The sequence below is a fragment of the Phocoena phocoena genome, chromosome 5 (genome assembly GCF_963924675.1).
Source record: "Phocoena phocoena chromosome 5, mPhoPho1.1, whole genome shotgun sequence".
NCBI classification, from domain to species: domain Eukaryota; kingdom Metazoa; phylum Chordata; class Mammalia; order Artiodactyla; family Phocoenidae; genus Phocoena; species Phocoena phocoena.
In genome coordinates this window covers 82,816,701-82,844,507 of record NC_089223.1, presented here as the reverse complement: position 1 = coordinate 82,844,507, position 27,807 = coordinate 82,816,701, and the positions used below count along the sequence as shown (strand labels likewise).

Sequence of the window (27,807 nt, the reverse complement as noted above, 5' to 3'; positions counted from 1 at the left end):
TAGCAAAAACTTGCCTTGCATTGGAACTTGTGACTAAATAGAACAACTGCTGATTTATAGGGATTATAGTTGAAACCCATACTGTCTATTTGGTCGGCCTTTTAATCCAGCTTTACTTGTATAATTCATCAAATAAGTGCTGAAACAGGCATTTAGAACATACTACTGCTTTCCAAAATCAATGTGGGTCTGAAATGTATTGATGGTTTCCAGGTATTGGTCCTAGGTCAGCTTAATAATCTGTGTGACTGACAGAGTTGAACAATGATTTCATTTTAGCCATCCATGTTCCTTTCGGAAGTGAACTTCCACTTCTGCTCAGGGTTGCCCAGACTTAGTCAATGGCCTCATCTAGCCACAAGGGGGCCAAAAGAGTAATCCTACCCTAGGTCCAGAAGTCAGAAATATTTGGGGAAAGGTCCCAGGGATTACCATATAAAGATCAGCATCTATCATTGGAAAAGTAATTGCTGCTAAAGTGGTCAGTCAGATTTACTATATTACCCACCCTAGAAACATTCTACATTTTGTATTTTCTGAATACAGTGGGTTAAACTTGATTGAGTGAAGTTTTGTACCACCTGTTACTGGTAATTAACACAAGAAGTGATCTAGTTAGCACGGGTCAACATAGGGGCTAAAACTTATAAAGCTAATTCATAACTTTCAAGAATTCTTAGTACAAGCAAGGTCATTTATTTGAGTATTATATTCATACAAGCCATTATAATGAGATTTTTTTCCCCTGAAACCCTTAGTATATTATCTAGCTTAGAGGTCATTATTCACAGCAGCATTTGACATATCCTGCCATGGTAGTAAAGAAATGCCAAATGTCTCAAGTCCCTGCAAAGGGCATTGTAATGTTCAATTTTTACCATAGATAGTGACAGGGAACAGCTTCAGATGGCCACGAATAATAGGATATACTGTTTTAAACTATCAAGGGTCTTTTTCCCAAAAATTCACCCAGATTTTGCTAAATACTCTTTTCCTCCTAAATTTAGATTTTTGCAAATGTATAAAAATTAGTGTAAAGTTGGAAAAAATCCACAAATTATCTTGTAAATAAAAGGCAATGTGTTCATCAATTATAGTAACTGGCTATATATATATATATCACATAAATTGTAAATCTACGCTTTATTGCATATATTTTGGCATTTAAAACTCTAGAAATCAAAAATGAAAATCTCTCAATCTGTGCTAAACTTAAAGTGAAGATTATTTCTACCAGGTGTCACTTTAAAACCAAAAACATTGCATTTAAATCAGTAAACCACACAGCCTATAAATTAATATTTAGATAAACTCAAAATTATTTTCATGAATTTCTTTCTCTTCAACCAGAATTTTTATACTAGCCTTATGGAAATGTTTAATAGTCATCCAAATAGGCAGTATGAATCAACTTAGTTTAGTTCTTAGCTTGTGTTCTTGTATTGATATATTGCAATATATGGCTTTGCATTACATGATTTCATGGTTTAAACAGTACAACTTGTTTTATTTCTTGGCTGGAGACCAATTAAATAACCACTGATGCAAGCAGTTACTACCTGCTTAAAAGGAAATCTGTGGTTTCCATATTTAAACTGCTGAGTTTTAATGTCCATCAAAAAGTCTGTTACTGCAATGAATAATTTAGCCATCTCCGTCTACTACACATTTTAATACTACAAGTGTGTATTTAAGACTGCAAAATATGCCTATAGTTTCTCAGTCCCAAGAATCAGAATCATACTTGTTGTAAGACAATGGTTATATTTACTGTTTGAAATGTTATAGGTTTAAGGGACGTCATTTTTGATAATTATTTAGAGAAAGAAGACTAAAATATCAAATTTAACAGAAGTAGTTGGAGAAATGATTGATCGTAAAGAGTTCAAAAACTTTACACCTATGTAACTGGATACAGATGACCCTTTTGAAAAAGATGAAAGGTCAATGAATTTGAGGATGTAGGGGTGCCATTTCCTCAGTTTGTCCCTTGGTGGCGTTCTTGAGTCACTTTCTCCCTTCCCGTCAAACTGCTTTACATTTCTTTCCAGAACTGGCTATCATGTTTACTGTATTTAACCTTTTTCTTGTATTATTGTAAATACAGCGTCTATAATAAATGAAAGCCCCCCAGAGATTATATCTCCGACACCTACTTCTTTGTAATTCATTCTAACCCATAAACTTTTGTTGTCGTTGTTATTCCGCTTCCTGTCTCTTCTTGAGGCTTAAACTACATCACGGATCCTGAATGCTATTTTTCAGCTCAGTCACTGAAATGTTTTAACTGCAAAGTAGTTTCAAGTAAGCAAGCTTAGTCGGTATATTTAAAAAGTAAAACCAAAAACTACCGGATATTGTAAGTTAGGCTAAAATATTTGGCATGGAAAAAAATCGTTGGCCGAGCTTTTATAAAATGTCTATTAGAATGGGATGGTATTTCTATAATCAATTTTCTTTTTTAACCTAGGTTTCAAAGGGACATTTCTTTTTATTGTCCTAAAACAAAAAGAAAAAAAAAATCCCCAACATTTCAAAGTCTCTCAAACATTTTGGTTCATACAAGCGATTACGTCCTATCTGAGGAACTAAGGTTTTAGGACACTGATCTCGTTTCCTCTCTTCAATTCTGGCCGCCAAAGTAGCAGTAGCAGCAGCGGTCTCTTTAATTTATTGCAGCCGGTTACACTTTCGATCCCATTTCCTTCCGAACCCTTTCAGGTTGAGAAGATAAACGCAGCCTCGGGTCTGAAAAGCCGGGCGGGGTTTGTGGGTGGGAGCGAAGCCGGATATCATATTCCCTTGGTGAGGTCTTGTACCGGGGGGGATTTGGTCCCCCAGGTTGCGTTTAATGAAATTGCTGAGCACTTGAGACGCTGGCTCTAAGACTGCGGAAATGGGGCGGGGGTGGGGAAGACAGCATCTCGCCTCCATTCATCCTCCGCGCCGGCTGGAGGCTGGAGTTGGAGTGTCAGTCCCTAGACAGGGGGCGGAAGAGGACTGGGAGATCCGGCCGCGGCAAGGCACCCCGAGAGCTCCCCTCACCTCGCCCACAACCCTACCCCGCCCATTACGTTCCCTTTCCCAAGAACGAAACGGCTAGGCAAATTTGCCAACACTCCTGGCTGCTCCGGCGTAAAGGTCGGAGCCGGGGACCGTGGGGGGAGGGAGTAAGTCCAGAAGGCTTCAAGGCCTCAGCAGTCTGGCCGCGCAATTCTCCATGCAGCACACGTCGCACCCATTTCCCACGCTGGTTTGGCTTGGCGGCGGAGTTGGTAGGGATGAGAGTAGGGAGGGCGGGCTGGAGACTACCTCCCGCTTGCAATGAGGAAACCACTCCGCTGTGAAGGACGAGCTCTCCCCCCGTCCCCCACCTCCGTTCAACTGGGAAGGAAATTTCAGCGCGCTGGGGAAAAGTCGCTCACTCTTTAGCCCTTCGCTGGTGCGCGCCTGGAGACTGCGCGCCGCAGCGGTGGGCGAATGTTTGAAGATGCGCAGGGGCTTGTTCAAGTTTATGGACTGGCGAGGCAAGAGAGAGTACACAACGTCTCTGCCCATGCGGCTGCCTGAAGTTTGCAAAATCTTAGTAAAGACGGCGAGGGGAGTGAGTGCACTGCACCATATTGCCGCGTAGTGGAACGCGCGGGCGCAAGGCCGCGGAGTGGACTGGCTTCAGCCTTCCGCCTTGGACGCTGGAAAAATGGAACCGGGTGTCGCAGGGAGGCAGGCGTTTTGATAAACCAGAGTTTGCCAGATATAAGGGGAATTTGGCGTTACTGACAGACGGCTTCTGGGGCGCTGCGGCGCCCGCCCCCCGCCCCCGGACTTCAGACTGCGGCGGTACGCACTGAGTCTGCGCGCCGGGCTGTTCTCGCTGATGTTGCAGATACAGAGCGGAGAGGCTCTGGTGGCGGCGAGAGGGTAGGAAGTGGGGGATAGGGGATGGGGAAGAGGAGCGGGAAGGCCGCCTTCCCGGCCTGGCCTCGGAGGAGGAGCCGCTACCCTCAGAGTGCTGCTGTTTTAGCAGACTGGAAAATACCCGCCCGCTCCTTGGCACATACCACACACGCTTCCTTCCTCCGCACCTTTACGGTCCCCCATAGGGAATGCTTGGAAATCTCTGCCGCCCCTCCCCCATTCCTGCTGGCTGCACCCGCCTAAACAACCGCGCGCTACAACTGCTCGTAGACTTTATTGGTGTTTGTCTTCTTTAAATAATGCTGCCGCCTCACATAGGTCTCGTAAAAGCAGAGTACCCACTCTAGACGGCTTTCTTTCTCTTTGCTTCTTTTCGCTTTAAATTTTCCTTTAAAAGGAGGCCCTTCAATGCCTATAAATTGTGCAGACCAGCTGAGGACCAACCAAAACCTAGCAGTAGCCCCTTTTCTTTTTTGAGGTGGAAAGAATTCTCTTCAAATATCTCCTGCCCACCTCAAACCGCCCCCCCCAATCCTGGCTGGGCCCCCTTGTTTAACAGCCGCTGAAATAAATGAAGAGTAACTGGCTGCACTTCAGAAAACACGACCAGAATTGAGATCCGATGAGGCGGGCTGCGGTGGCCGTGACTGAAAACTGGGGAAGCCTCGCGTGGGGGAATACCATGTACGATCAAGTGGCACAAAGTCAAAAGAAGGAGAGAAAAGGAACTAGGGACACTTAGGTACACAAAGTTGCCATTAAAGTTTATTTCCCTTTTATCCAGATAGGTGACGCTACACTTTGCCAGTTACTAAAGGCTGCAGTTTTCTGCTCAGAAAATAATATCGAGGCTTCCAACATGTGTTTATTACCCAAGCGCGCGCACACACACGGTCTACCCCCGTAAGCAAGCGCGACGACAGGGATACCAAGCATTTAAACAAAGACAGCCGCGCCCCCACCCCCAAGCCCAGCCCTCCTAACTCTGCGCTCCCAAAAAAGGATCCCTCTACCACTCTCTGGAGTTCGCTGTTCTCTCTTAACCACTGCAGCCCATCATGGTTTCTCAGAACACCAGCGTGGCTCCCTGGGTGCACGCGGGGTCCCCGAAGCCACAGCCGACCAAGCCTTAACCAAGATGCTAATTCGCGAACCAGAGACACTTCGGGAGGTGGGGAACATCATCTTAGAAGGGGGAGAAGGAGAAACGTTTGCTGATACTCTCCCGGCGCTCTTACACACTCAGCATTAGTCAGAGCGAGAAGGAAATTTACCAGCCCCAGGGAGGGAAAGCAAGTTCCCTCCAGAACGCAGCGGCTGCACTCGCTGGGGAGGGAGAGGGGCAAGCTTTGGCTTATGGGGGACTTGATGGGGTTGTGCACACTTGGAGTGGCCCCCGGAGCTGAAGCTGGGCTTTCCGGAGCGGGGCGGCTGGCTACTGCTCCCTCCTGTCTCCTCCCCCCGGTACTCCTCCCTCCTTCACTGCTAGTGTGTAGTTTCTGCGGCTCCGCTGATACTGCCGCCGCCGCCGCAGCAGCAGCAGCCAACAGCGTCAGGGACATGCTTGAGCCGCGAGCGAGGCAGTGAGCTCCCAGCAGCAACCACCACTTTGGGCAAACTTGCGGGTTTCCGGCTCGCGGCTAGCGAGCGGGAGCTTCCCGCTTGCCACTGAGTGCCTTTGAGCCGTGGCAGCCAAAGGGGCGGCCGGAGCGCCCGCACCACTCTCCAGACCAAAGGGGACGAGACAACTGCGGAATTCACCCGCCGTGCCAGGGCACTTCCGAGGCAACAACCGACTGGCACTTTTTGTCCCCTTGGCAAACTGGATTTTTTCTTTTTCTTTTTTTTTAAAGCTACTTGGCAGCTGCCTCTGACTCCACCTCCCCCACCCCCCATGCCTTTTGCTTTTCTTCGGAAATCCGGACAGAATTGGGCATCTTTGTTAACTGCCGTTGGGAGAGCCCGGCTGGGGTCTTTCGCCAGGCCAACCTCGCCTGCGCACCGAGCCTGGTTTGCTCACCTTTGAACTGCATAGGGATCAAGTTCAGCTCGAGTTGCCTGCATTGGGACTGGGAGAAAGGAGAAGGGAGCGTGCAGGAGAGAGGAGTGGGAGAAGGGGAAAGGGGAAGGGAGAGGAGGGGGGAGAGAGGAGGAGGAGAGAGGGAGGGAGGGGAGGGATCGAGAGAGAGCGGGGAGAGAGGGAGGCTGCAATCTCCTCCCTGAATCGCGCACAGCGCTGCAGATCCCAGTGCTCTGACATGCGGGCCGAATGCAGGTGAGGAAAGGCACAGACTCTGCGGCTGCGAACCCAAACTTGGGCACCGCGCGGTGCGCACTGCTCAGCCTTCACCCCCGCGGGCGAAAGGCTGCTGCGGTTTCAGGCGGCGGCTTCGTGACTAATGACCTTGCGCAGAGTTGTTAAGAAAAAAAGAGAAACCCGAGCTCTCTGGGGTGAGAAGGGACTGACTATCTGGGCGTCCCTGAAGATGGCTCGGGCTGCTCTTCCGCGCGCGGGGGGAACCCTGAAGCGGACCGCTGTGTGACTCGTGTCGTCTCCACTGCACGGTGCCCGAAGCGACCTGCCGGGATTTTTCATTCTCGATCTGTTGACTGGCTCCGCCGCTGCCTGAGCGGAGTCGGAGTTGAGACTGGCTTGTTGCTAGCCCTAGCACCTCGTGCAGGAAGCGACTCACGTTTGCCTGGGCAGCCGGAGCAGAAGCTGGGTCTGGAGTGAGTGGCTGGAACGTGAATCGGACGCAACTCGAGTAGCAGCAAAGACGAGCGGGGTTGGCAGGCGGGGAGGCTGCAGGCTCGCTCCCCGCTGCTTCCCGGCTTCACCGCCGGCCTGACAGACCGGTTCCGGCCCCATCCGACAGAGCGGGGAAGGGAGCCCGGGATCCTCTGCGCGTTGCGGTGATGACTCTGCGGGGGCGGGGGGGGGGGCTCCGAGTCCGCGGCGCTCAGTGTCCCGTGAACTGTGAGTACTGCGACTGAACGGCGGCTGGCGAGCGGGCGATTAGCACCCATTGCATGAATTATGAAACAATAACTTTAGGAGGAAGCAGGAGGAAAAAAAAAGAAGGATCTTTCGCTGGCCCCCCCTGGCCGACTCTGGACGTTGCTCTTGCCCCCTCCCTTTTCTCCCTCTCGCTTCTTCCCTTCACAGAGAGGGGAGAGGACTGGGAGGAGGGCAGGCGACCGGCCCCGGAGCAGGGGGGCGCCTAGGGGGCCGTGATTAGAAGGAGCAGTAGCAGCAGCAGCAGGAGAAAATGCTGAGGATGCGGACCATGGGATGGGCGCGCGCCTGGTGCCTGGGCTGCTGTCTCCTCTTGCCGCTCTCGGTAAGCCTGGCGGCCGCCAAGCAACTCCTCCGGTACCGACTGGCCGAGGAGGGCCCAGCAGACGTCCGCATCGGCAACGTCGCTTCGGACTTGGGCATCGTGACCGGCTCCGGTGAGGTGACTTTCAGCCTCGAGTCGGGCTCGGAGTACCTGAAGATCGACAACCTCACCGGCGAGCTGAGTACCAGCGAGCGGCGCATCGACCGCGAGAAGCTACCCCAGTGTCAGATGATCTTCGACGAAAACGAGTGCTTCCTGGACTTCGAGGTGTCGGTGATCGGGCCCTCGCAGAGCTGGGTGGACCTGTTCGAGGGTCGGGTCATCGTGCTCGACATCAACGACAACACGCCCACCTTCCCGTCGCCCGTGCTCACGCTCACGGTGGAGGAGAACCGGCCAGTGGGCACTCTCTACCTGCTGCCCACTGCCACCGATCGTGATTTCGGCCGCAACGGCATCGAACGCTACGAGCTGCTCCAGGAGCCCGGGGGCGGCAGCAGCGGCGGCGAGGGCCGGCGCGCCGGGCCTGCAGACAGCGCCCCCTACCCCGGGGGCGGCGGGAACGGCGCGAGCGGCGGCGGCCCGGGTGGTTCCAAGAGGCGGCTGGACGCGCCAGAGGGCGGCGGCGGGACCAGCACCGGCGGCCGCAGCAGCGTGTTCGAACTGCAGGTGGCTGACACCCCGGATGGCGAAAAGCAGCCGCAGCTGATCGTGAAGGGGGCGCTGGACCGCGAACAGCGAGACTCCTACGAGTTGACCCTGCGTGTACGCGACGGTGGCGACCCGCCTCGCTCCTCCCAGGCCATCCTGCGGGTGCTCATCACAGACGTGAACGACAACAGTCCCCGCTTCGAGAAGAGCGTGTACGAGGCTGACCTGGCGGAGAACAGCGCCCCGGGGACCCCCATCCTGCAGCTGCGTGCCGCCGACCTGGACGTGGGGGTCAACGGGCAGATCGAGTACGTGTTCGGGGCGGCTACCGAGTCCGTGCGGCGCCTGCTGCGCCTCGACGAGACGTCCGGCTGGCTCAGTGTCCTGCACCGTATCGACCGCGAGGAAGTGAACCAGCTGCGCTTCACCGTCATGGCCCGCGATCGCGGGCAGCCCCCCAAGACCGACAAGGCCACGGTGGTCCTTAATATCAAGGACGAGAACGACAATGTGCCGTCCATTGAAATCCGCAAGATCGGGCGTATCCCACTAAAGGACGGGGTGGCCAACGTGGCCGAGGACGTTCTGGTCGACACCCCCATCGCCCTGGTACAGGTGTCTGACCGAGACCAAGGCGAGAACGGAGTGGTCACCTGCACCGTGGTGGGCGATGTGCCCTTCCAACTCAAGCCGGCCAGTGACACAGAGGGCGACCAGAACAAGAAGAAGTACTTCCTGCACACCTCGGCCCCTTTGGACTATGAGACCACCCGGGAGTTCAACGTGGTCATAGTGGCGGTGGACTCGGGCAGTCCCAGCCTCTCCAGCAACAACTCCCTGATTGTCAAGGTGGGAGACACCAATGACAACCCGCCCGTCTTCGGTCAGTCGGTGGTGGAGGTATATTTTCCCGAGAACAACATCCCTGGCGAGAGGGTAGCCACGGTGCTGGCGACAGACGCAGACAGCGGGAAAAACGCTGAAATCGCCTACTCGCTGGACTCTTCCGTGATGGGGATCTTTGCCATCGACCCCGATTCTGGGGACATCCTCGTCAATACGGTGCTGGACCGCGAGCAGACTGACAGGTATGAGTTTAAAGTTAACGCCAAAGACAAAGGCATCCCGGTGCTACAGGGCAGCACCACAGTGATTGTGCAGGTGGCTGACAAGAATGACAATGACCCTAAGTTTATGCAGGACGTCTTTACCTTTTATGTGAAAGAAAATTTGCAGCCCAACAGTCCCGTGGGAATGGTCACAGTGATGGATGCTGACAAGGGGCGCAATGCGGAGATGAGTCTGTACATAGAGGAGAACAGTAACATTTTTTCCATTGAAAATGACACGGGGACCATTTACTCCACAATGTCTTTTGACCGGGAACATCAGACCACATACACATTCAGAGTCAAGGCTGTGGATGGGGGAGATCCTCCCAGATCCGCAACAGCTACAGTCTCTCTCTTTGTGATGGATGAGAATGACAATGCCCCCACAGTTACCCTTCCCAGAAACGTTTCCTACACTTTACTGCCACCTTCAAGTAATGTCAGGACAGTAGTAGCTACGGTGTTGGCAACAGACAGCGATGATGGCATCAATGCAGACCTTAACTACAGCATTGTGGGAGGGAATCCCTTCAAGCTGTTTGAGATTGATTCCACCAGTGGTGTGGTTTCCTTAGTGGGAAAACTCACCCAAAAGCATTATGGCTTGCACAGATTGGTGGTGCAAGTGAATGATAGTGGGCAGCCTTCCCAGTCTACCACGACTCTGGTGCATGTGTTTGTCAATGAAAGTGTTTCTAATGCAACTGTGATTGACTCCCAGATAGCCAGAAGTTTGCACACCCCACTCACCCAGGATATAGCCGGTGACCCAAGCTATGAAATAAGCAAACAGAGACTCAGTATTGTCATTGGGGTTGTTGCTGGAATTATGACGGTGATTCTAATCATCTTAATTGTAGTGATGGCAAGATATTGCCGGTCCAAAAATAAAAATGGCTATGAAGCCGGCAAAAAAGATCACGAAGACTTTTTTACACCGCAACAGCATGACAAATCTAAAAAGCCTAAAAAGGACAAGAGAAACAAAAAATCTAAGCAGCCTCTCTACAGCAGCATTGTCACTGTAGAAGCTTCTAAACCAAATGGACAGAGGTATGATAGTGTCAATGAGAAGCTGTCAGACAGCCCAAGCATGGGCCGATACCGATCAGTTAACGGTGGGCCTGGCAGTCCTGACCTGGCCAGGCATTACAAATCTAGTTCCCCATTGCCTACTGTCCAGCTTCACCCCCAATCACCAACTGCAGGAAAAAAACACCAGGCCGTACAAGATCTACCACCAGCTAACACATTTGTGGGAGCAGGAGACAACATTTCAATTGGATCAGATCACTGCTCTGAGTACAGCTGTCAAACCAATAACAAGTACAGCAAACAGGTAAGATGCATCCCAAATATATTTAAGTATCTGAGACAGAGCATCTTCTGCAAAGTTTTGTCTTCTCTCTTAAAGCTACTAGTTAACATTTTAATAGCAGGAATTTAGTGTTGGTGTAGTTCATACACCATTTATTTAGTAGAGGCCATGTACAAAAGGTACACCACTGTATTTTGCATGTTACACCAGAGTTTACTAAGTTACTAAAGAAAACACTGTAGGCAGTGTTTTACAATTCTCTTAGTACTTGATAATCCTAATTCGTTCTACATTCTCTGTTTCCAGATAAATATGTAAGTATTGTTTGGATGGCTAGTTTTAACCTGAAATTATTTTCTTTTGTGCTACTAAGTGGATAATTGTATCCAAAGACAAAATTTCTAAAGTTACTTCTGCTGTCTATGCAAATTGGGCACTATAAAAGTTTTAGCTATGTTATATATATCAGCAGATGCTGATTTATGCAAATGAAGTACTAAGTCCGAGATATTGAAAAACTGACTACTTTGACAAAATGCTGACTTACAGTATTTAATGATATGCAAATACCATGCAAAGCTACGTTTTTATTATTTAAGTATCTATACAATTAGGCTTCTATAAGGATATGCAGTCGGCCTTTATATTATTTGTATTCGGTAATAAAAGTTCATAAGCAAAAGTAAATTACATGAACCATTTATATTTTAAGCCAAGCAACAAAAATGTTCATGTTTGATGCAGTGTGTGCAAGAATATTTTGATGTGCATTGTGATATACTGAGACTATAAAGGCTTTATGGAATATTTGACAAGGTTATTATTCAGTGAAATGTGGCAACAGTAAAAAAAAAAGTGTATTCTGAGGTGAACTTCAAAAAATATAAAATTTATTTTTGAAAGTTTTGCTCATGTAATATATGTGTGTGTGTGTGTGTATAACTCACAAAGTTTACTTTTCACACCCATCAAAGTTTGACACACAACAAATAAAAACCTTTTGGAAAATTCTGTGTCTAAAGCTGTAGCAACTCTGCTAATAAAACGTCACATATTTCTTACCACCAGAACATCTCAAGAAACACATTTATGTCTGTCAATTAATATCCAATAACAGTTTTTCTATTAAATATGTCTTGCATGTGGCATGTGAGATCTTAGAATAATTAAGGCAAAGAAAAAAGTTATTTTATAGCCTCATTGAAGATGTTATTGATGGGCTCAGTAAAGATATTATAGAAAAGAGATAAATATTAATTTCTTATTGTCATAATTTAAAAAAATCAACTTTCTAAAGAAATGTCTTTGATATATAGTAGTTTACTGTAGGTATTTGGATAAGGAGAAAGACAACATGCTTTTATATCCAGTTATCAAAGTAATCCAAGAAAACACAGGTTTGAACTACACTGAATTAAATGACTTTCAAAAAGATGTCTTTTCATGCACATGAGCCTGAGTTATTTCTTTTAAACTGAAATATAGCAAGTGGAGAGTATATCTGTTGTTGTGTTATTGCTTTACCTGGAACTAGAAGATTTTTGTTTTGTTTTTGGTGCTTTTATCTGTTTTGTAAACAAGGACGATTCCAGTTAAAAATAACAGCACTTTTATAACGTTAGTTATAATAACACGCACAAATAAAGATCTGTAGAAATTTATTTAGAAAATGGTAATGTGTTATGCAAAAGCATGTGAAGAGATTTTTCTGCAGAAAACTTACTTCTCCACTGTCATCTTAATAGGACTTTTTGTCCTGTGGCATTCTAAATTATGTAATCTTAAAATTTTGAGTAGACATATCAAGTGGCAGATTTATTGATACTTTATGCAACCACTTCCTATGTTCTGTGCTGTCATTAAGCTTTATTTAGCTCATCAAATGGGGTTAGCTCTATATTCTTGAATATTTAAAACAGCCAATATCAAGACTGTTGTGGCATCCTGTTTAAAAGGCAAAGTGATATGCTTATAAATAAACTAATGTATGGTGTTAGTCTCTTAACTCAGCAAAGACGTCCATATACCAGAAGAGAAAAACTACAAAGCCATTGAAATAAACCATGCACTTTGCTAAAAGTGACTTTGAAAAACTTCTGTGTTGTTAGACATTCAAAATATGAATAAAGTTTTAACCACAATAAATAGCTGACCTAAAATGAAAGAAAGGCAAATGAAATACACTCCCCTTAATGTAATTAGTAATAGTAATTGATATGCTTCATCTCCTCAATATTGCTGTCAGGAGACAAGGGATCCATTTACAAAGTTACGTTCTGTTTAGACGTCTCACATAATAAACAGGATCTTTTTTGTTCTCATTTTTTTGTAATGTAGATGATTTTCTATATTTATTTTTAAAAGATATTACGTTTAGTTTTTAAACATTGCCAAAATGTATTTTCCTTGATTAAAACTGAAAAATAAAATTAAAAAAAGAATGCAGCATTTTCTTATAATTTCTCCCTTTTAATGCCAGATTTATCTAAAGAAAATCTTGAGGGTTGCTGTCTTTTAATTTCTTACAGTAGGGGTTAATTAAAAATATGAGATTTTATCTGAGGTAAAGCATTTTTTTATTTATATTTTTCCTGAATTTCTTATCATAGATCTTTACTTGTGATATAATGGAAATGATGTCTTTTACAGTGTTCTTATCTTCATGAGAATTGGTATGAAGTGTTGCTCCTAAGTCCTGTTAATGGTTACATTATAATGAGTTAAACAGCTTTGTAGAAATAAAAGTTTGTAAATAATGCCCCGCTCCCCTTCTTTTTGGTTTGTTTTCATAGGCTGTAGAGACATTCAAATCAATCTTCTGTAGTTACTCTTGGGCAGAATCTAGGAGATAATGTGTTGCAGAGATGCCGGAATTATTTCTGAAATTCACACATTAGGAAAACTGATTACGTAGCCCAGGTTTTCATAGTTCATACCTTTGCAATTCAAACAAAAGCCCTTGTTCTCAACTAAATAATCTGTCTAGTTGAGAAAAATGGGGATCATTGACAGCATTAAGTGTACACCATTCCATTTCATTCTCCCTTTACTTGGTAAACCTGGTCTTGGTGGCTGTTAAAGTTTTGTGAACTGGAAGTTCAGCTGTGCTTTTGACTTGTGAAATGAAGGCAGAATCATTCTATTTTTCTATTTATTTTACTATGTGTTAAGTATTTTTCAATTTTCTTAAAATTAGTATAATTCCAAAAGATTAATAGGCAATATAAAAGTATAGTTCCCACTTTGCATATTATTTTCAAGCTCTTTTGAGCTTATCCTTGCCATAATATTATTTAGATAATGAACTGGCAAGTAAGAATTTAATTTATTTAGTAAATGGAAAGTAAGGTACTTTATTTCTGCAAGCATATAGAGGATACAGCTTGAATAAACATTAATTTAAAAAGCCATTTGTAGCTGATACTGAAATACTCAAGAAAAATTCATATTAACTCCAGTGACAGTTTCTCTTGCCTAAGGAACTTCTGCATGTCATCTGAATAAAGTTCCCTTTAATTGATCCAACTGTGTTCAGTCTATTCATTGTATACTTAGTAAAATTATGGCAGAAATTATTTTTTTAATTACTTCCATTTTGGAAACAAATAATGACTTGCCATCATCTATTAGAGTTCTAAGCACTGAGAAAACTGAATATCAATTTATTTGTGAATGTATATTACACCATATGTATTATAGTGGAAATGCCAACCACAGCTTCCAGCTTTAATTCTATAAAAATAACTTCTACAATATGATTCTCCTGTCTATGACCAAGGACACTTTCAAGAGGTACAATGAATCTGCATATGTTGGGATTTTTGTTACATACGACCTGAAATCATAGGCAAGAGACTAATAACTGATGAAAGTTAGGCTGTGTCTTTAGTCAGGAGGTGTCTACTAAAGCAACAATACTTGGCTTTCTGGATGTCTGTGAAACAAGGAAAGGGTCATCTACTGATTTACCTCTAATGAATATACAAATTTTTATTGAAGTCCAGGTATGACCATTTGAATCTTACCCCAAACTTCTAAGTCAATTACTGACTTTGACATAAGACCACAAAGTCAATTTAAGTCAGGATTCTAAGTAAATCATGCAGCTGGACAACTATAGCAAAATCATTCTTTCTTGTTATCTTTTATCTTTGAGTAAGTACATATCTCTTATGCCGAAAAGCATGCACATGTGGTAAATATATATCATAATCTCTCTCTCTCTCTCACACATACATACACAGATGTTTCCATATAAACCAACTATGTTTCCATTAGGCTTTTATTTCCTGTGATATTCATACATTGATACGTAGGAAACATTTGAACTTAAACACATATGAAACTGACATAATATATGTCATAATCAATTGCTTAATGTTTGTATCTAAAATTACTAGAGTTATCACATTTTAGAATTAAAAGATATCAACCAAACCAACCCCCTCATTTTGTAGAAGAAACTGAGGCCTAGTATGAAAGTTAATTTGATTGATATCGTTAAGATTATCAGGGATATAATGTGGACTAGAGTCCAAGTCATGGAGTGCAGAGAGTCCAATGTTCGCTTTTTTTTAATCATGCTACCTGTAGGAAAAAAAATTGAATTTCTCTCTTTCTCTGTATATATTTCAATAGTGACAGAAATCTCTTGAGGTTTAATTATGTATGTATAGCTATATATTTGGCTATTAAAACGGATTTTTTTACAATAGTATATAATTCTGCTTTAGGCTCTAGTTTATATCTGTAAAATCAGGGAAATTATAATCCAAATTAGATAGATTAAAAGAAATTCATAGTTATTCATAGTTATTTTCCTCTTATGTAAGATAGCAAATGATGATGGACATTAAAGTAACTTAACATGGTTTAGAACATATATTCAACAAGTTGAGAGAATTTTTCATTTTAGCAGAACAATGACAGTAGATATAAGCTTCTACCTAGCATTTAGTATATCCTCAGTAAAAACATATTTGTAATGGAAATGAATAAAGCTTTCTATACATTATTTATGAAACTTTCTATGCATTCTAATTGGGATAATCTTTTACCTTTTCCATCAATAGTGATGACTCCTTTGGCTCTATGCTCCTTTGCATTTTGCCAACTGTGTAGATGCACTTTACTTTATTAACATCCTTAACACACAATTCTGAACTAATATTTCCTCTAAATTTTTTTCTAGAAAATTTATAGAAGAATGTGACATTTTGCTATTTTTCAATTGAATTGCTTCCTTGTTAGGCAGTTAACCAGTATAGCATTTTAGATTCTAAATTTACCTGTTGATAAAATATAAAAGATTGAATTTATTAATTTCAAAATTAAAATGTGAACTATTTTTAAAACTAACTATAATATAACAAAACCATTTCTTCACCATAGCCCCCAATGCTTTCAGACATTTTAACATCATTTCTTTTCCTAAAAGAGGATGGTAGTGGAGGTTATGTAGAAAATTTAGTATAATAATTGTTTAGAGCTTTATGTTTAAATTGTATATAACCAATTTCTAGGCTGTTAGCAAGGCTGTATATCCATTTATTTACTATGACTCTATAGAAATAGTAGAATCTGTATATGTGTGTGTGTATATATCTCTATCTATCTATATATATCTATATATCTATCTATATATCTTGAGTCAGCTTTGATTTTCTTTCTTATTTATTTTAAAAGCCCTTAGAATCTTTTCTAAAGCAGGGACCATGTTTCAGAACATTACACAGTGCTTTATTTAGCATTAGTGTTGTGGGAGAAATCACATTCCAAGAAGAACTGAGCTGAAACCACTAAAACTAGTCTTAATTATCACTTCTGGTGAATTAATGTTTTAAAGGCGGAGTAAAGGTTTATTTTCTGTAATTTAGTGATGAACTAAATTCCAGATTATTGAACTCTAATGCTGTGTAAAAACAAAAAAAAAAACTATTAAAGCTTCCAAGTAGGATTCATCTGACAAGTTAATTTTTTTCCCCCTGAACATATTTATTATTTACAAACACATAATTTGCAAATAAAAATTTCTCTGCTCCAAAACCTCCATCACAGAATTCAAACTGGGCATTTTCCTTCTTTCAGATGCGTCTGCATCCATACATTACTGTGTTTGGCTGAATTCCACTCTAATATGATGCTCCATTATGCACCATACTCTGATGACCTTGCTACTTTGCAACCTGCTAGAGCCTGCCCTTGGCCGTGGGGTGTCAGCCAATCACTACTTGTCCCACTTGTTGTGCATCTGATTTTCAAGGTTTTTTGTTTTGTTTTGTTTTGTTTTTTTCTCATTTAAGGAAAAATAGTATTGAAATAAACGTATAAAAGAAACAGTATTAATAAAGAAATGTGCTACTAATGGATGTCTAAGTCACCAGGAATTCCTTTCTCAGAATGGTGGTTAGCAGAACTTAACAGTGAAGTCTTTTTAAAAAAAAAAACAAAAGCATATTTCAACAATGATTTTAAGACTCTGGCTTTGTGTAAACCAAGAAAAATTAAGTCTATGAAGTCTTTGTCTATAATACATTAAAAAATGATTTTGTATAAAATCCTAAATTGATCAATAGTTTTAAAGTGTTACATAATCAAAGCCTTTTCCAGATCAGGGAGATAGGTCTGTCAGAGTGAAGGATGGTGTCTCCTTTGCATTGTGTGGGTGTATTTCTAAATGCCACTGTGCGTGTTTGCTCCCACACATGTGTATACAAGGACTTGGAGCAATATTTATAAAAATTATTGTCTGTAAGACAAACTTGAGAGATTTATTTTGTGTTTACCACAGGCACTGCCAATGGACTGTTTTTTCCTTAATCTTGAAATACTGACCAAAATATCTGTAGAATTTTTAAGATTTGTGTTGCTGTTGTTATTAAATTCCTTAAGAAAATTTAGAACCTTTAAGTTAGATTCACTGAAGTCACTGTGGTCACATTCAGAAGGAATATGTGGCTACCTATTTTTGTGGACTACATTTATCTGAAGGCTATTCTATTTGATGTCAGATAACATAAATTCAAGCAGCTTCTGAGAATTCAGCACGTTATATATTTTTGAGAAAGCAGGTAGCCGAAGTTTAGTTGTATAAATAGTGATTTGCTAAGTAAGTCAAGAATTCTCTGTATGGTCCCTCTAACTCTCTCTGTTTATATTTTTATGTCACTATTTGTTATGTTGTATGTGTTTATGTGCTTAAAAATAAGTGTTCCATATGAAAACTTTGATAATTTTATATTTATCATATCATCTGCCTTATTAAAGTTTTCCCCAAGTTTGGAAATACTAAGAATTCAAGATTCTTGAGAAATTTTTGGTGAATTATTGTCAATATAAAAGCCCTTTATGAAATGTAAATATATACTGGAACAACATTAAAATGTGGAATGATAGGAAATTCACACTAACCCATGTAAATCACCAGTGCATGTATTTCAGGCTTTTTATTTTATTAGCTGTTTATTTAATTTTGCAAAATAGAAAGTTTCAGAAATATCACTGAGAATATAGTGAAATTCCTGAATAAAACCTAATTTTCATCAACCTCTCTTTTGTTTTGAGCACAAGGACCAGTGTAAGAAACGGGTGAAAAAACTTCTTTCCACTTTTGGCTTCTAGGAAATATTATGTTTCCTCATCCCAAGTAGTAAACTTCCTTAGATATATACTTAAACTAAATCCTGTAACAAATCACATCAACTCAAAACAAATTACGGACCAAAAGACCAAAAATAGATGTCCAGAATTTGGGGATAAATTAATCTGTAACCACATGGAGGGGGTATTTATGAATACCTTCACAAGGACCATTCTAAGGCAGAATTTTGCAAACTTGGGTTGCAACACACTATTGGGACATGAATCAATTTGTGAGTTTCTACCATACCACAATTCGAAAGATACGAAATAAAGCAGAAAAATTTCAAGTACACCATTCATGTAGTAAGGGTAAATATTGTCTTGTGCAGTCTTTATTTCAGTTGTGTTTGTATGCCTGTGTGTCTTCCTGCTTTTGGTTGCTATGTAAAAAATTTGTCTTTTTGTGGAAGCAGTTGAAAAGGATTGAGAACCATCCCTCTAGATTGTTCGGGGTAGGGAACAGTGGCTATTTTACTGTTATGATTAGAAAAACATAATAAATCAAAACAACAAAATTACTAACACTCCCAAGGATTTTAGTGTGCTTTTCAGCTGAATCAAAATAATCAACAGCAACAAGCTTTTGAGAAGTCTGTTATCATTCCTCTGTTTGTTTTTAAATCTTTGAGCATTTCGCCACTGGTTCCTATCCCTGCACAGACTTCCAGATTTCTCTCTGCTCCAACCCCTTGCTCCCAGATGTCATCCTCCTCCTTAGGTCTCCTTTTCAGTTACTGGAATTTGCCATGTAGGGAGGTTTCTGTGGAGAGTTGGAGATAAACTCAGAGCAACCCACCCACCTTATATATTTCAGCATTTGGATATTTTATTAAAAATGACAAGAACAATACTTCCTTCTCCATTACAAAATCTAAAGAGGAATATGAGGGCTTCCCTGGTGGCGCAGTGGTTGAGAGTCCCCCTGCCGATGCAGGGGACATGGGTTCGTGCCCCGGTCCGGGAAGATCCCACATGCCGCGGAGCGGCTGGGCCCGTGAGCCATGGCCTCTGAGCCTGTGTGTCCGGAGCCTGTGCTCCGCAATGGGAGAGGCCACAACAATGAGAGGCCCGCATACTGCAAAAAATAATAATAATAATAAAAAAAATGAAGAGGAATATGAGAATGTTAGAGACTGGCTTAAATAAAGTTTTTTTCTTTTAACACAATTAATATAAGCTGGTACTGGGTATGCAAAGAAAAATAAGATAGAGTCTTTGTCCTCATGAAATTACTATATTAAAAAGAAGATTACAGAGCAGAAAAATGATGATTATAGATTATATTTGCATTATGCTTCTTAAGGGTCAAAGCATTGAATGCATGTTTGCTTCTCAGAGTAGTCAGTGAAAAAAAGCACCATTATTATTTCTGAGGTGAGCAAACTAGAGTAATGAACAGCTTTTTCAGCACTCTGATGGAACTAGCTAAGAACTTTATCAAGTCTTTGAAGAAATAGCCAGTCAGAATTCAAAAGTACTGAAAGCATTTGAGGAAGGTGGTGAAATTTGTGCTTTCAAATACACTATATTTTTAGACTTACCTAGGTAAATTCTTCCCAAAAGAATTAGAAAAGGCCCAGCCTTTCAAACTTTTTCCAGTCACAAACTACACTTTATACTACCAAAAAAAAAAAAAAAAGTGTTGTGGGTATAATTTGGAGATCTCATTAATTACCCTACTTTGTAAACAACAACCCCATATGTGGTTAAAAACAAACAAACAAACCTCAAGAACTAGGTAAATAACTCTAATCTTAATTAATTTTTGAGCCTATCTCTAGAAAAACAACTGAGATCCTTCAGAAGTAACCCCACAGTTTGTAGTAGCTCTCTGGGAATAATTTCTATCTGTAACTTTGCAAAGCGCTTTTCTTGGATGTGTGTGACTTTTTTTTATCCGTTTATTTTATAGAGAATAGATTGATTTGCGATATCTTTTATACACCATGCAAGGCTTTGTAATTAAAATGATGGCTAAAATAAGGCCCTTATCCTCTGTGCAAAAATAATATACATAAGGCAAGGGATACATGAAGCTCAGAGAGACTGCCCCCAAGTTTGTCTTGTCTGTCGTGGCATTCCCAGTGCCTACTAGAGTTCTCAGCATATAGGAGACACCCCCAAAATACTTGTGGAACAAATGAATGAACAAAGGGCCTGGGCTTTATTGCTAGGTAGACTGAAAATCCATCCACATGGGATCACCAGACTGTGGTATGGCCCTTTTATATTGGACTCTAAGAACTCCTGATTTGTTATTTTCTTTCCCTGCTGGGTGGGTGTCTCCATGACAGAAGACTACCTGCTAGGTTGGCTAGAGTCCCTGCCTTCTCTGCAGGATGTATGACTTGTTTCTGTACCAAATGAATAATTCTCTGATTTCCCCTCCTCGCTTCTTCTTAGTGGTGTTATAAACACCAAACCCTTTAAAAAGATAAAACTAAAGCAAACATGTGAGGGAGGCACTGGTCACACAACAGACTTCTGATATATTTTGAGGGGCTGTGCAGAAGTGTGCAGACACATGGGTTTTCAAGATTTTTGTGGAGATCCTCATCTGCAAGGAAAAATGGACACACACACACCCGAACGCATGCATGAGTCTCTGTATTCATCAATTTATATAGTCCTGCAGGTATTATTCAATCACTGTACCAACCTATGCTCACTGATAATGGATCTTTTTTTCCCCATTTTCATTCTGACTGCCCCTGAGGAGAAGTCATTTTTAAAGATGAGAGTCTAGCATATCTGTAAAGAGAAACGTGTACTTGGTGTACTCAGGAAAGAGGTCTAGAAGAAAGAATATGCCCTTACTGGGGAGTGATGGGCAGTGAGGTAGAAGCTGAGAAATGCCTTGCAAATTAAAAGCAGTCCTTAGAAGTCCAGAGATTCTAAGAGGCACCTCTTGTAAATTGCAAATGACCTCTGAAGGAGTTGGTTCAGTCTTGGGCACACCTGGGTGTAAATTGCTGTAAGCAGATAACTAGGTCAGCACCTCACAAAGATCAATAGTTCTTAAGAAATGGGGATTTTGATTAGAGCCATGAGGAAGAATGAACAGCCTTCAGTAGTTTAGAAGACTGAGATCTCTGTTAAGGCACCAAGTGTCTTGGACTCCAGCTGGGAGTCAGGAGGTAAGGTGAGATTATAGCAGAAAAGAATATTCAGTCCCAACAAAAGCAAATGTATGTGGCCTTGATTTTGGCCCAGGGCCCTGGTGACCAAAGGCTGACACTAAGTGTCAAGGCTTGATATGATTGCAAGACTGGTGTTAAAAAGTAGTAAACATTTACTTTCTCCCATTTCTACTAGTTGTTTTGCTTTGGTTTGGGTTTTGTTTTCAACCTAGAGTATCAGGTCCAAGTGCTCTGTCTTCATTCATTTTCTACCCCTGTACTTTTGGGAGAAAGAGAAAAACAAAGAAGGAGAAAAGAAAGGGAAAAAAAAGTACAACGACTGCATGGCAATAGACTCACCTTCTACTTACTATTATTATTGGATTACTGTAATCAGAATGCTTGATGCTTGCCACATTATTGCCATGTAGCTGTTTCTTATACTAACTTAATTCCATTCTCAGAAATTGAGTTCTAATAGGTCTGTACTATATCCCAGAAACCTGAATTTTTAACACTTTCCCCTTTTCAATTCTGATTGCAGAGGGTAGGTAAGACTACAAAACATGAGGTTTAAAGCCCCTGAAATTCCTAACTTCTGCTTACTGGTTTGCTTTTTGACAGCCTCTGGCAAAATAGAAAACTGAAGCCTAGTAAGGTTATAGGAAAATCTGCCTTCTTGCCCTGGCTTTCTCACTAACTGGCCAGTGCACCCTATGTAAGTCCTTTCAAGTCCTGAAGCCTCTCAAACTCATCTGGTGTCATTTTACATAATAACCCCTGCTCTGATTACATGACAGGGCTTATGAGGGTCACATAAAACGTTTGGGACTTGTAAAACGCCACGGAAACTTAAGATAGTACTTCTCCTTATCCATGAATTTCTCTAAGCCCTTCTTGAAGTGCATTTATTGTACATTTTGGGGGTATTTTCACTATCCATTATTTTTAAAAGGTTTTTGATTTCAGTCTCTCAGGGGTTTTTGTTTGTTTGTTTTGTCACAATCACTTGTTTGAAGCCTCTGATGTTCTCTTATCCTGGTTGATTTCTTCAAAGTTATGCTGATCCCCGATCAAGGTGCAACTAGGGTGTGTGCTGTCCTTAGAGCAATAGCCACTGGGTTTTGTCTGAAGTCGTTTCAGAGCCTATGACATCTCGATAGGAAAAAGGAGAAGAAATAGCTTATTGCTGTAAAGCAAGTAGTTTAGGAAAGACTTAAAATAGTTTGTATCCATTTTGATACTTTAAAAAATTCACTACTTTGAACAGTCCTTTCCTCTTCCATACAATATTTCCTGGGAGTTTTTCTTTCACTTCTCATGTCCGGCCTCTAACATTAAGCGCAATCATTTATGGAGCTTTAATTCTGTGCCAGTCACTCTGCAACGACGTGTACCACATTATAACATTGATTCCTCCTAACAATTCCAGGAGGCAGGTTCTATTATTTTTTCCATGTGACACATGTAACTGGGGAATAAAATCAAACAAAACCTCTTAAGTCCCATCCTCTTTACGTAAAACAGGGGCCTTCAGCTACCTGCAGTCAACTCTTCTCTGACATAGTTCTCTCTACAAATCTGAGAATTATTATTGATATAGTAGTCTTGATAGATTTGAATTTGCATATATATATATATATATATATATATATATTTAGGCTTTTATGTGCATTTCGTTCTAGTCCACAATATTTACAATGTATCCTCATCAAAAAGGGCTGCCATAACAAAATACCATGGACTATGTGCCTTAAACCATAGCAATTTCTTTTTCACAGTTCTAGTGGCTAGAAGTCCCAGATCAAGGTGCCAGCACATTCACAGAGAGAGAGCTCTCGTGTTCCTTTCCCTTCTTCTAATGACACCAGTTCTATCAGATTAGGGCCTTACCCTTCTGATATAATTTAACCATAATTAGCCCCATAAAGATCCTAACTCCAAGTAAATCACGTTGGATGTCAGGGCTTCAACATATGAATTTTGGGGAGACACAGGTCACTCCATAACAGATTCTATTCTTGGTCTGAGCAGAACACATTGGAATAGACCATTGTTTCTTCATGAGCTTGTCATTCACCACAGTCGGTATATTCATAGGAAGGAAGGTACACTTTCCATTTTAAAAGAACATTTTCCCTTTTCAGATTGGCTCCAAAAGGCAGCCCTTTAGATGTGTTCTTGGCACTGATGAAAAATTGGTACAGTTGCTATAGCTTTTGTGAAAAAATATGAATCTATAACATGTATGCATGTGCATAAAATTTGAAGTTCATTGTTTAGCTTATTATATCTAACTTTTTATGCATATCTTTGAATGTTTTTTGCAATTTTCAGTTTTCACAGGGATTTGTGATATTAAATAACATCTTAGTTATTTTAATTTTGCCAACCAATATAAGTGCATGTAGGTATATTAATTAATGTAAAATCAATATTCGTATAAAATAGTCCAGAAATTGTTCCACAAATGTAACAGTAGTTTTTTAAAATGATGATGTTAATATTTAGTCTTAAATGTCTAGTATATTTTCAGCATTAAAGTCCAAATGAAAAGCAATAGGAGTTAAGGGGTGGTGGGAGTCAGTTGAAACAGTAATAATGTAGGCTTAATAATCCCTCTTTTCAAAGGACAGTCTCAGTGGATTTTCACACACAGTGGCATAATTGGTCTGACAAAGATCCAATGGGTTTGATTTCTCCTGGCATATGGAAACTGCCAAACCTGTAACCAAGGCTGGTCCCAAGCTCTGAGTGACTCTTCACCAACTATTATTATGTATGCATGCAACACTTTGCATCAGCACAAATCCATGGACATATCAAGGATTTTTTTTCACTGTGCCTTTTTATTTTCTTAATAAAATTAAAGAGTCATGTGATAAAATACATAATGAGTAGCCTGGGAACTATATATGTATCCAGTGGGCTGTAGGAAGTGGTTATATTTTAGGGTAATAATACAGGATTAACTCATCAATGTCGGGAAAAGAAACTTCTTTTCTGTCCTTTGGTCAGAATTTCTAGGCAATGGAGTATAACAGCTGAATAGATCTTTCCTAAGAAGTACCTTTCTAAGCTTCCTGAGCTAATTTTACATTTGACCCCCTATATTAAAAATGGCAAGTTAATCAGTTCTTTTGTTCAGGGAAATGGCAATAAGTATGGCATGAACGTAAAGGTTTTGTTTTCCTTTTTTAAAAATTGCATCTAAATCTGCTTTTTGGTGTATTTAACTGTTGAACACAAGGACCAATTTTAGATAGAGAGATGGCTTTTCTATAGGGGATTAAGGACAAAAGATGGTAATGCCGATTTTTTTCTAAACCAATGTGCATACTATTAGGTCAGGAGCATTAAAATTTACCTTGTTACAAAAATGTCTTGCCTTTTTCTTTAATGTTTTAATGTTTCTTTAATAAGAAACTAGTGTGTGTGTGTATGTGCATATGTATGTATGATATGTATATGCATGTATACATATAAATACACAATACACACACAAAGGTAATACAGTTAACATTACAGAGAGCAGATACTCAATGAGTGATTATCTTATGCCAATTATGTGATTATATGCAAGGCATTGTTTTAGGCACTGGAGAAGCAGCAAAATAAAACAGACACACATGTCTTCCCCCATGGAGATTCAACTATAGTTGGATAATACATAAATAATAGGTAAACTTATACTGCATGCTATGTTCTACGCACTGGTCAAACGTATTTTATATATATTAACTTATTAAATAAGTCCAACAGCTCTATGAAGAACACCTGTAATTGTCTTCATTCTGTAGATGAGGAGAGTGTTGCACAGTGGAGTTGAGTAACTTGCTCATTGCCCCACAATTTACAAAGTGTCAGAGCTGAGGTTCAAGTGCAGACAGTCTGGCTACAGAGGCCATACTCTGCACCACTGTGCATATGCAAACTAGAGGGAGCACATTTATTTTACAGCCAACTAGTTCTGTGAGGATGAAATTGAATTCACTCGACTTCTCTTAAAGGCTTCAGTGAAATTTCAACCTTACTATTTTAATACCTTTTACTATGTTCTTGAAATTAGGTCACTCGGTCCAATTTTTTTTTTTAATAGTGCCATCTTAAGCCTTAAAGTGCAAATCAAAAGATCAGAAGATAGTTATTAGACTAGTAAGCACTTCCCTCCTTCCTTCTACCCATTCTGTTCTTTGGGGAATACCTCATAAATATATTTTTCCCTTTTTTTGTTATTTTATTTTAATATTCTTCATTTTGTTAAGTTTTCATCGTCTGTGGTGTATGTTATTAATACAACTAGGAGAAAACAAATCCATTAATTTTTGTGAATTGTCAATTGATTTAGGATAGGAAATGCCTTTATATAGAGAATAAAATTTTACTTAGAAGATTTTAAAATCATACATTTTGTTTACCTTTTACTAAAAAGAAAAGACATGTTTTCTCTTATTTTTGTTTTTTTTTCCCCTAATCATTCAGAACATTTAAAAGAAAAGGTGAAAGTGAATTCCTTGTAAGATTTCCTATAACATACTCTGGTTTTCTTTAAATTAGGTGCTCATTATTAAATATTCAATTAAAATATGACCTACATCATTTCACAGTTTTTTTCTCTCAAAACGTATTATCATTCTATTTCTTTATTTAAACATTATATGTTTCTTTATGAGACACATTTTTAATCACTTAAAATTCAGATGAGTACCAGTGAAGCCTATCTTAAGTTGATTCTTTATGACAATAAATGTACTCATTTTTGCTATGATAGTGCTTTCCTAACGTGTTGATGATACTTTTTATTATAGGATATTTACTCAACAGGTAGATGTCTCAAAATATGAATCTTTGTAATATAACTCTGGATTCAGTTATACAATATCTCTATACACTTGTGATCTGGATTGATCTTAGTACATGATTTATATGATTTAAAATTTTTAAGCTTCAGAATTAGTGAATCAAATTTTTGAGGCTATTGCCACAGTCAACAATTTGTGGAATTTTCTTTTTTTTTTGCGGTACATGGGCCCCTCACTCTTGTGGCCTCTCCCATTGCAGAGCACAGGCTCCAGACGCGCAGGCTCAGCGGCCATGGCTCACATGCCCAGCCGCTCTGCAGCATGTGGGATCTTCCCGGACCGGGGCACGAACTCACGTCTCCTGCATTGGTAGGCAGACTCTCAACCACTGCGCCACCAGGGAAGCCCGGGAATTTTCTTTCCTTAACAATAAGTATTAAAAATAATGCCAGCTTCACAGTTATTTCCTACTAATAGGAAGAAAGTATGATAAACTGGTATGGAACCCAACTAATAATCCCCTCCAGACCTCACTTGAATTCTTACAGAGCCCAATATATCACCTCTTTACCATTTGGTTAAAAGTTTAACTCCCACTTGGAAACAACCAATTTAAAGCCAAAGGACTCTGGCAATTAATCAGTGTTAGTTATTGGCCTACTAAGTGTGAGCATCAAACACACATTCTAAAATTACTGGAGCATTAGAGTATGAGCAAAGTAGGGGATGGAACAATTTGGGTTGAGTTGGAAAGCTCATTCAAATTTAGTGTCTGAAAAGGGATAATTAGTTATGAATCTGTACACTTCAATGTAGTTACTGGTACACTTTCAGAAAGAGGAAAAGAGAAGAAAAGACAAAGAATGCCGTGTATAGGGCACAACTACATTGTAGGGACCTGATGAAATCCATAATTCAGTCTGTCTGTACTACTGTCACTCTAGAAAAATGTTTCCTGGATACACCTTGTGAGGTTTTTTTTTTTTTTTCTTTTAATCCACTTAGGCAAGTGGGAATTGTTTTCAGTCCCCAGCAGCAAATAGTATGAATACCTACCTTCCACAGTAAGCAAGTTATAAAAGTACATTACTTGCTTATGTGTTCTTGAGAATTCACTGCTATTAATTTTGAACTTTTTGACTGTTCTTTTGTAAAGTAAGAACAGTAGTTGCCAGAGCACAAGGCAGAAACTCCTAATGGCAAATAAGCATTTACAACCATGTAACTGCTCTATTTATCCTGAGAAGTGGCTCAACGAAGAATTTAGTTTTACTGTATGCTTATGCTTTCCAGTATCTATATTGTTTGCCAATCATTGGATGATGTGAATCTTGAGGAACTTAAAGTGCTTGATGTCCCCACTATGTCACATTACAGTTAACGGGATAGCATATGCACACTGTGAAGGAAGAACAGACGTGGCTTGTGAATAAAAAATCAATTTGTACACAGTACTTCTGTAATCTATATAGTCTGTATACATTTCTCTACATCAGAAATTCTCAGTTCTATGTTTCAGGCTACAGAGGTGCCATGTGAAGAAAATGAGAGTGATTTGTGTGAAGCCTAAACAAAGGAAATCCAGCCACACTTCTAGTCCTTAATTACTGTGTCATGCACACTTATGCAATTTATCTTGTGTTCAGAGTTGACCTGTGTGCTGCTCTTTTGATCTCTAGCATTAGTAAGGACTAGAAGAGGGCTGCCACTTGAGCTGTGAATTTTGTTTTGATATAAAATAATATCAGAAAGAAAGAAATTATTCATCACAATCTAGTTCATATACAAAGACATTGAAATGCAGACAGATCCTCACATCTAAAAGCATGACTTACGATATAATATGCCTCTGCATTAGTGGGTACAATCCTGGCAGAGAGACAGATGCAGCTTTTATAAGGTTTA

At 40.7% G+C, this 27,807-nt stretch overlaps 1 protein-coding gene across 3 annotated transcripts in view; it reads left to right on the top strand.

Annotated features, from left to right (window-relative positions):
* The first annotated feature begins 7,187 nt into the window (after positions 1 to 7,187).
* The window catches only part of PCDH7 (protocadherin 7), a 416,390-nt gene continuing 395,770 nt past the window's right edge, over positions 7,188 to 27,807 (top strand). For 2 of the 3 annotated variants that reach the window (XM_065877985.1, XM_065877986.1), the window contains exon 1: positions 7,188 to 10,361. In XM_065877985.1, coding sequence (XP_065734057.1) covers positions 7,188 to 10,361 — 3,174 coding nt within the window. The remainder of the gene's footprint in view (positions 10,362 to 27,807) is intronic. The other variant, XM_065877988.1, reaches the window with a different exon arrangement.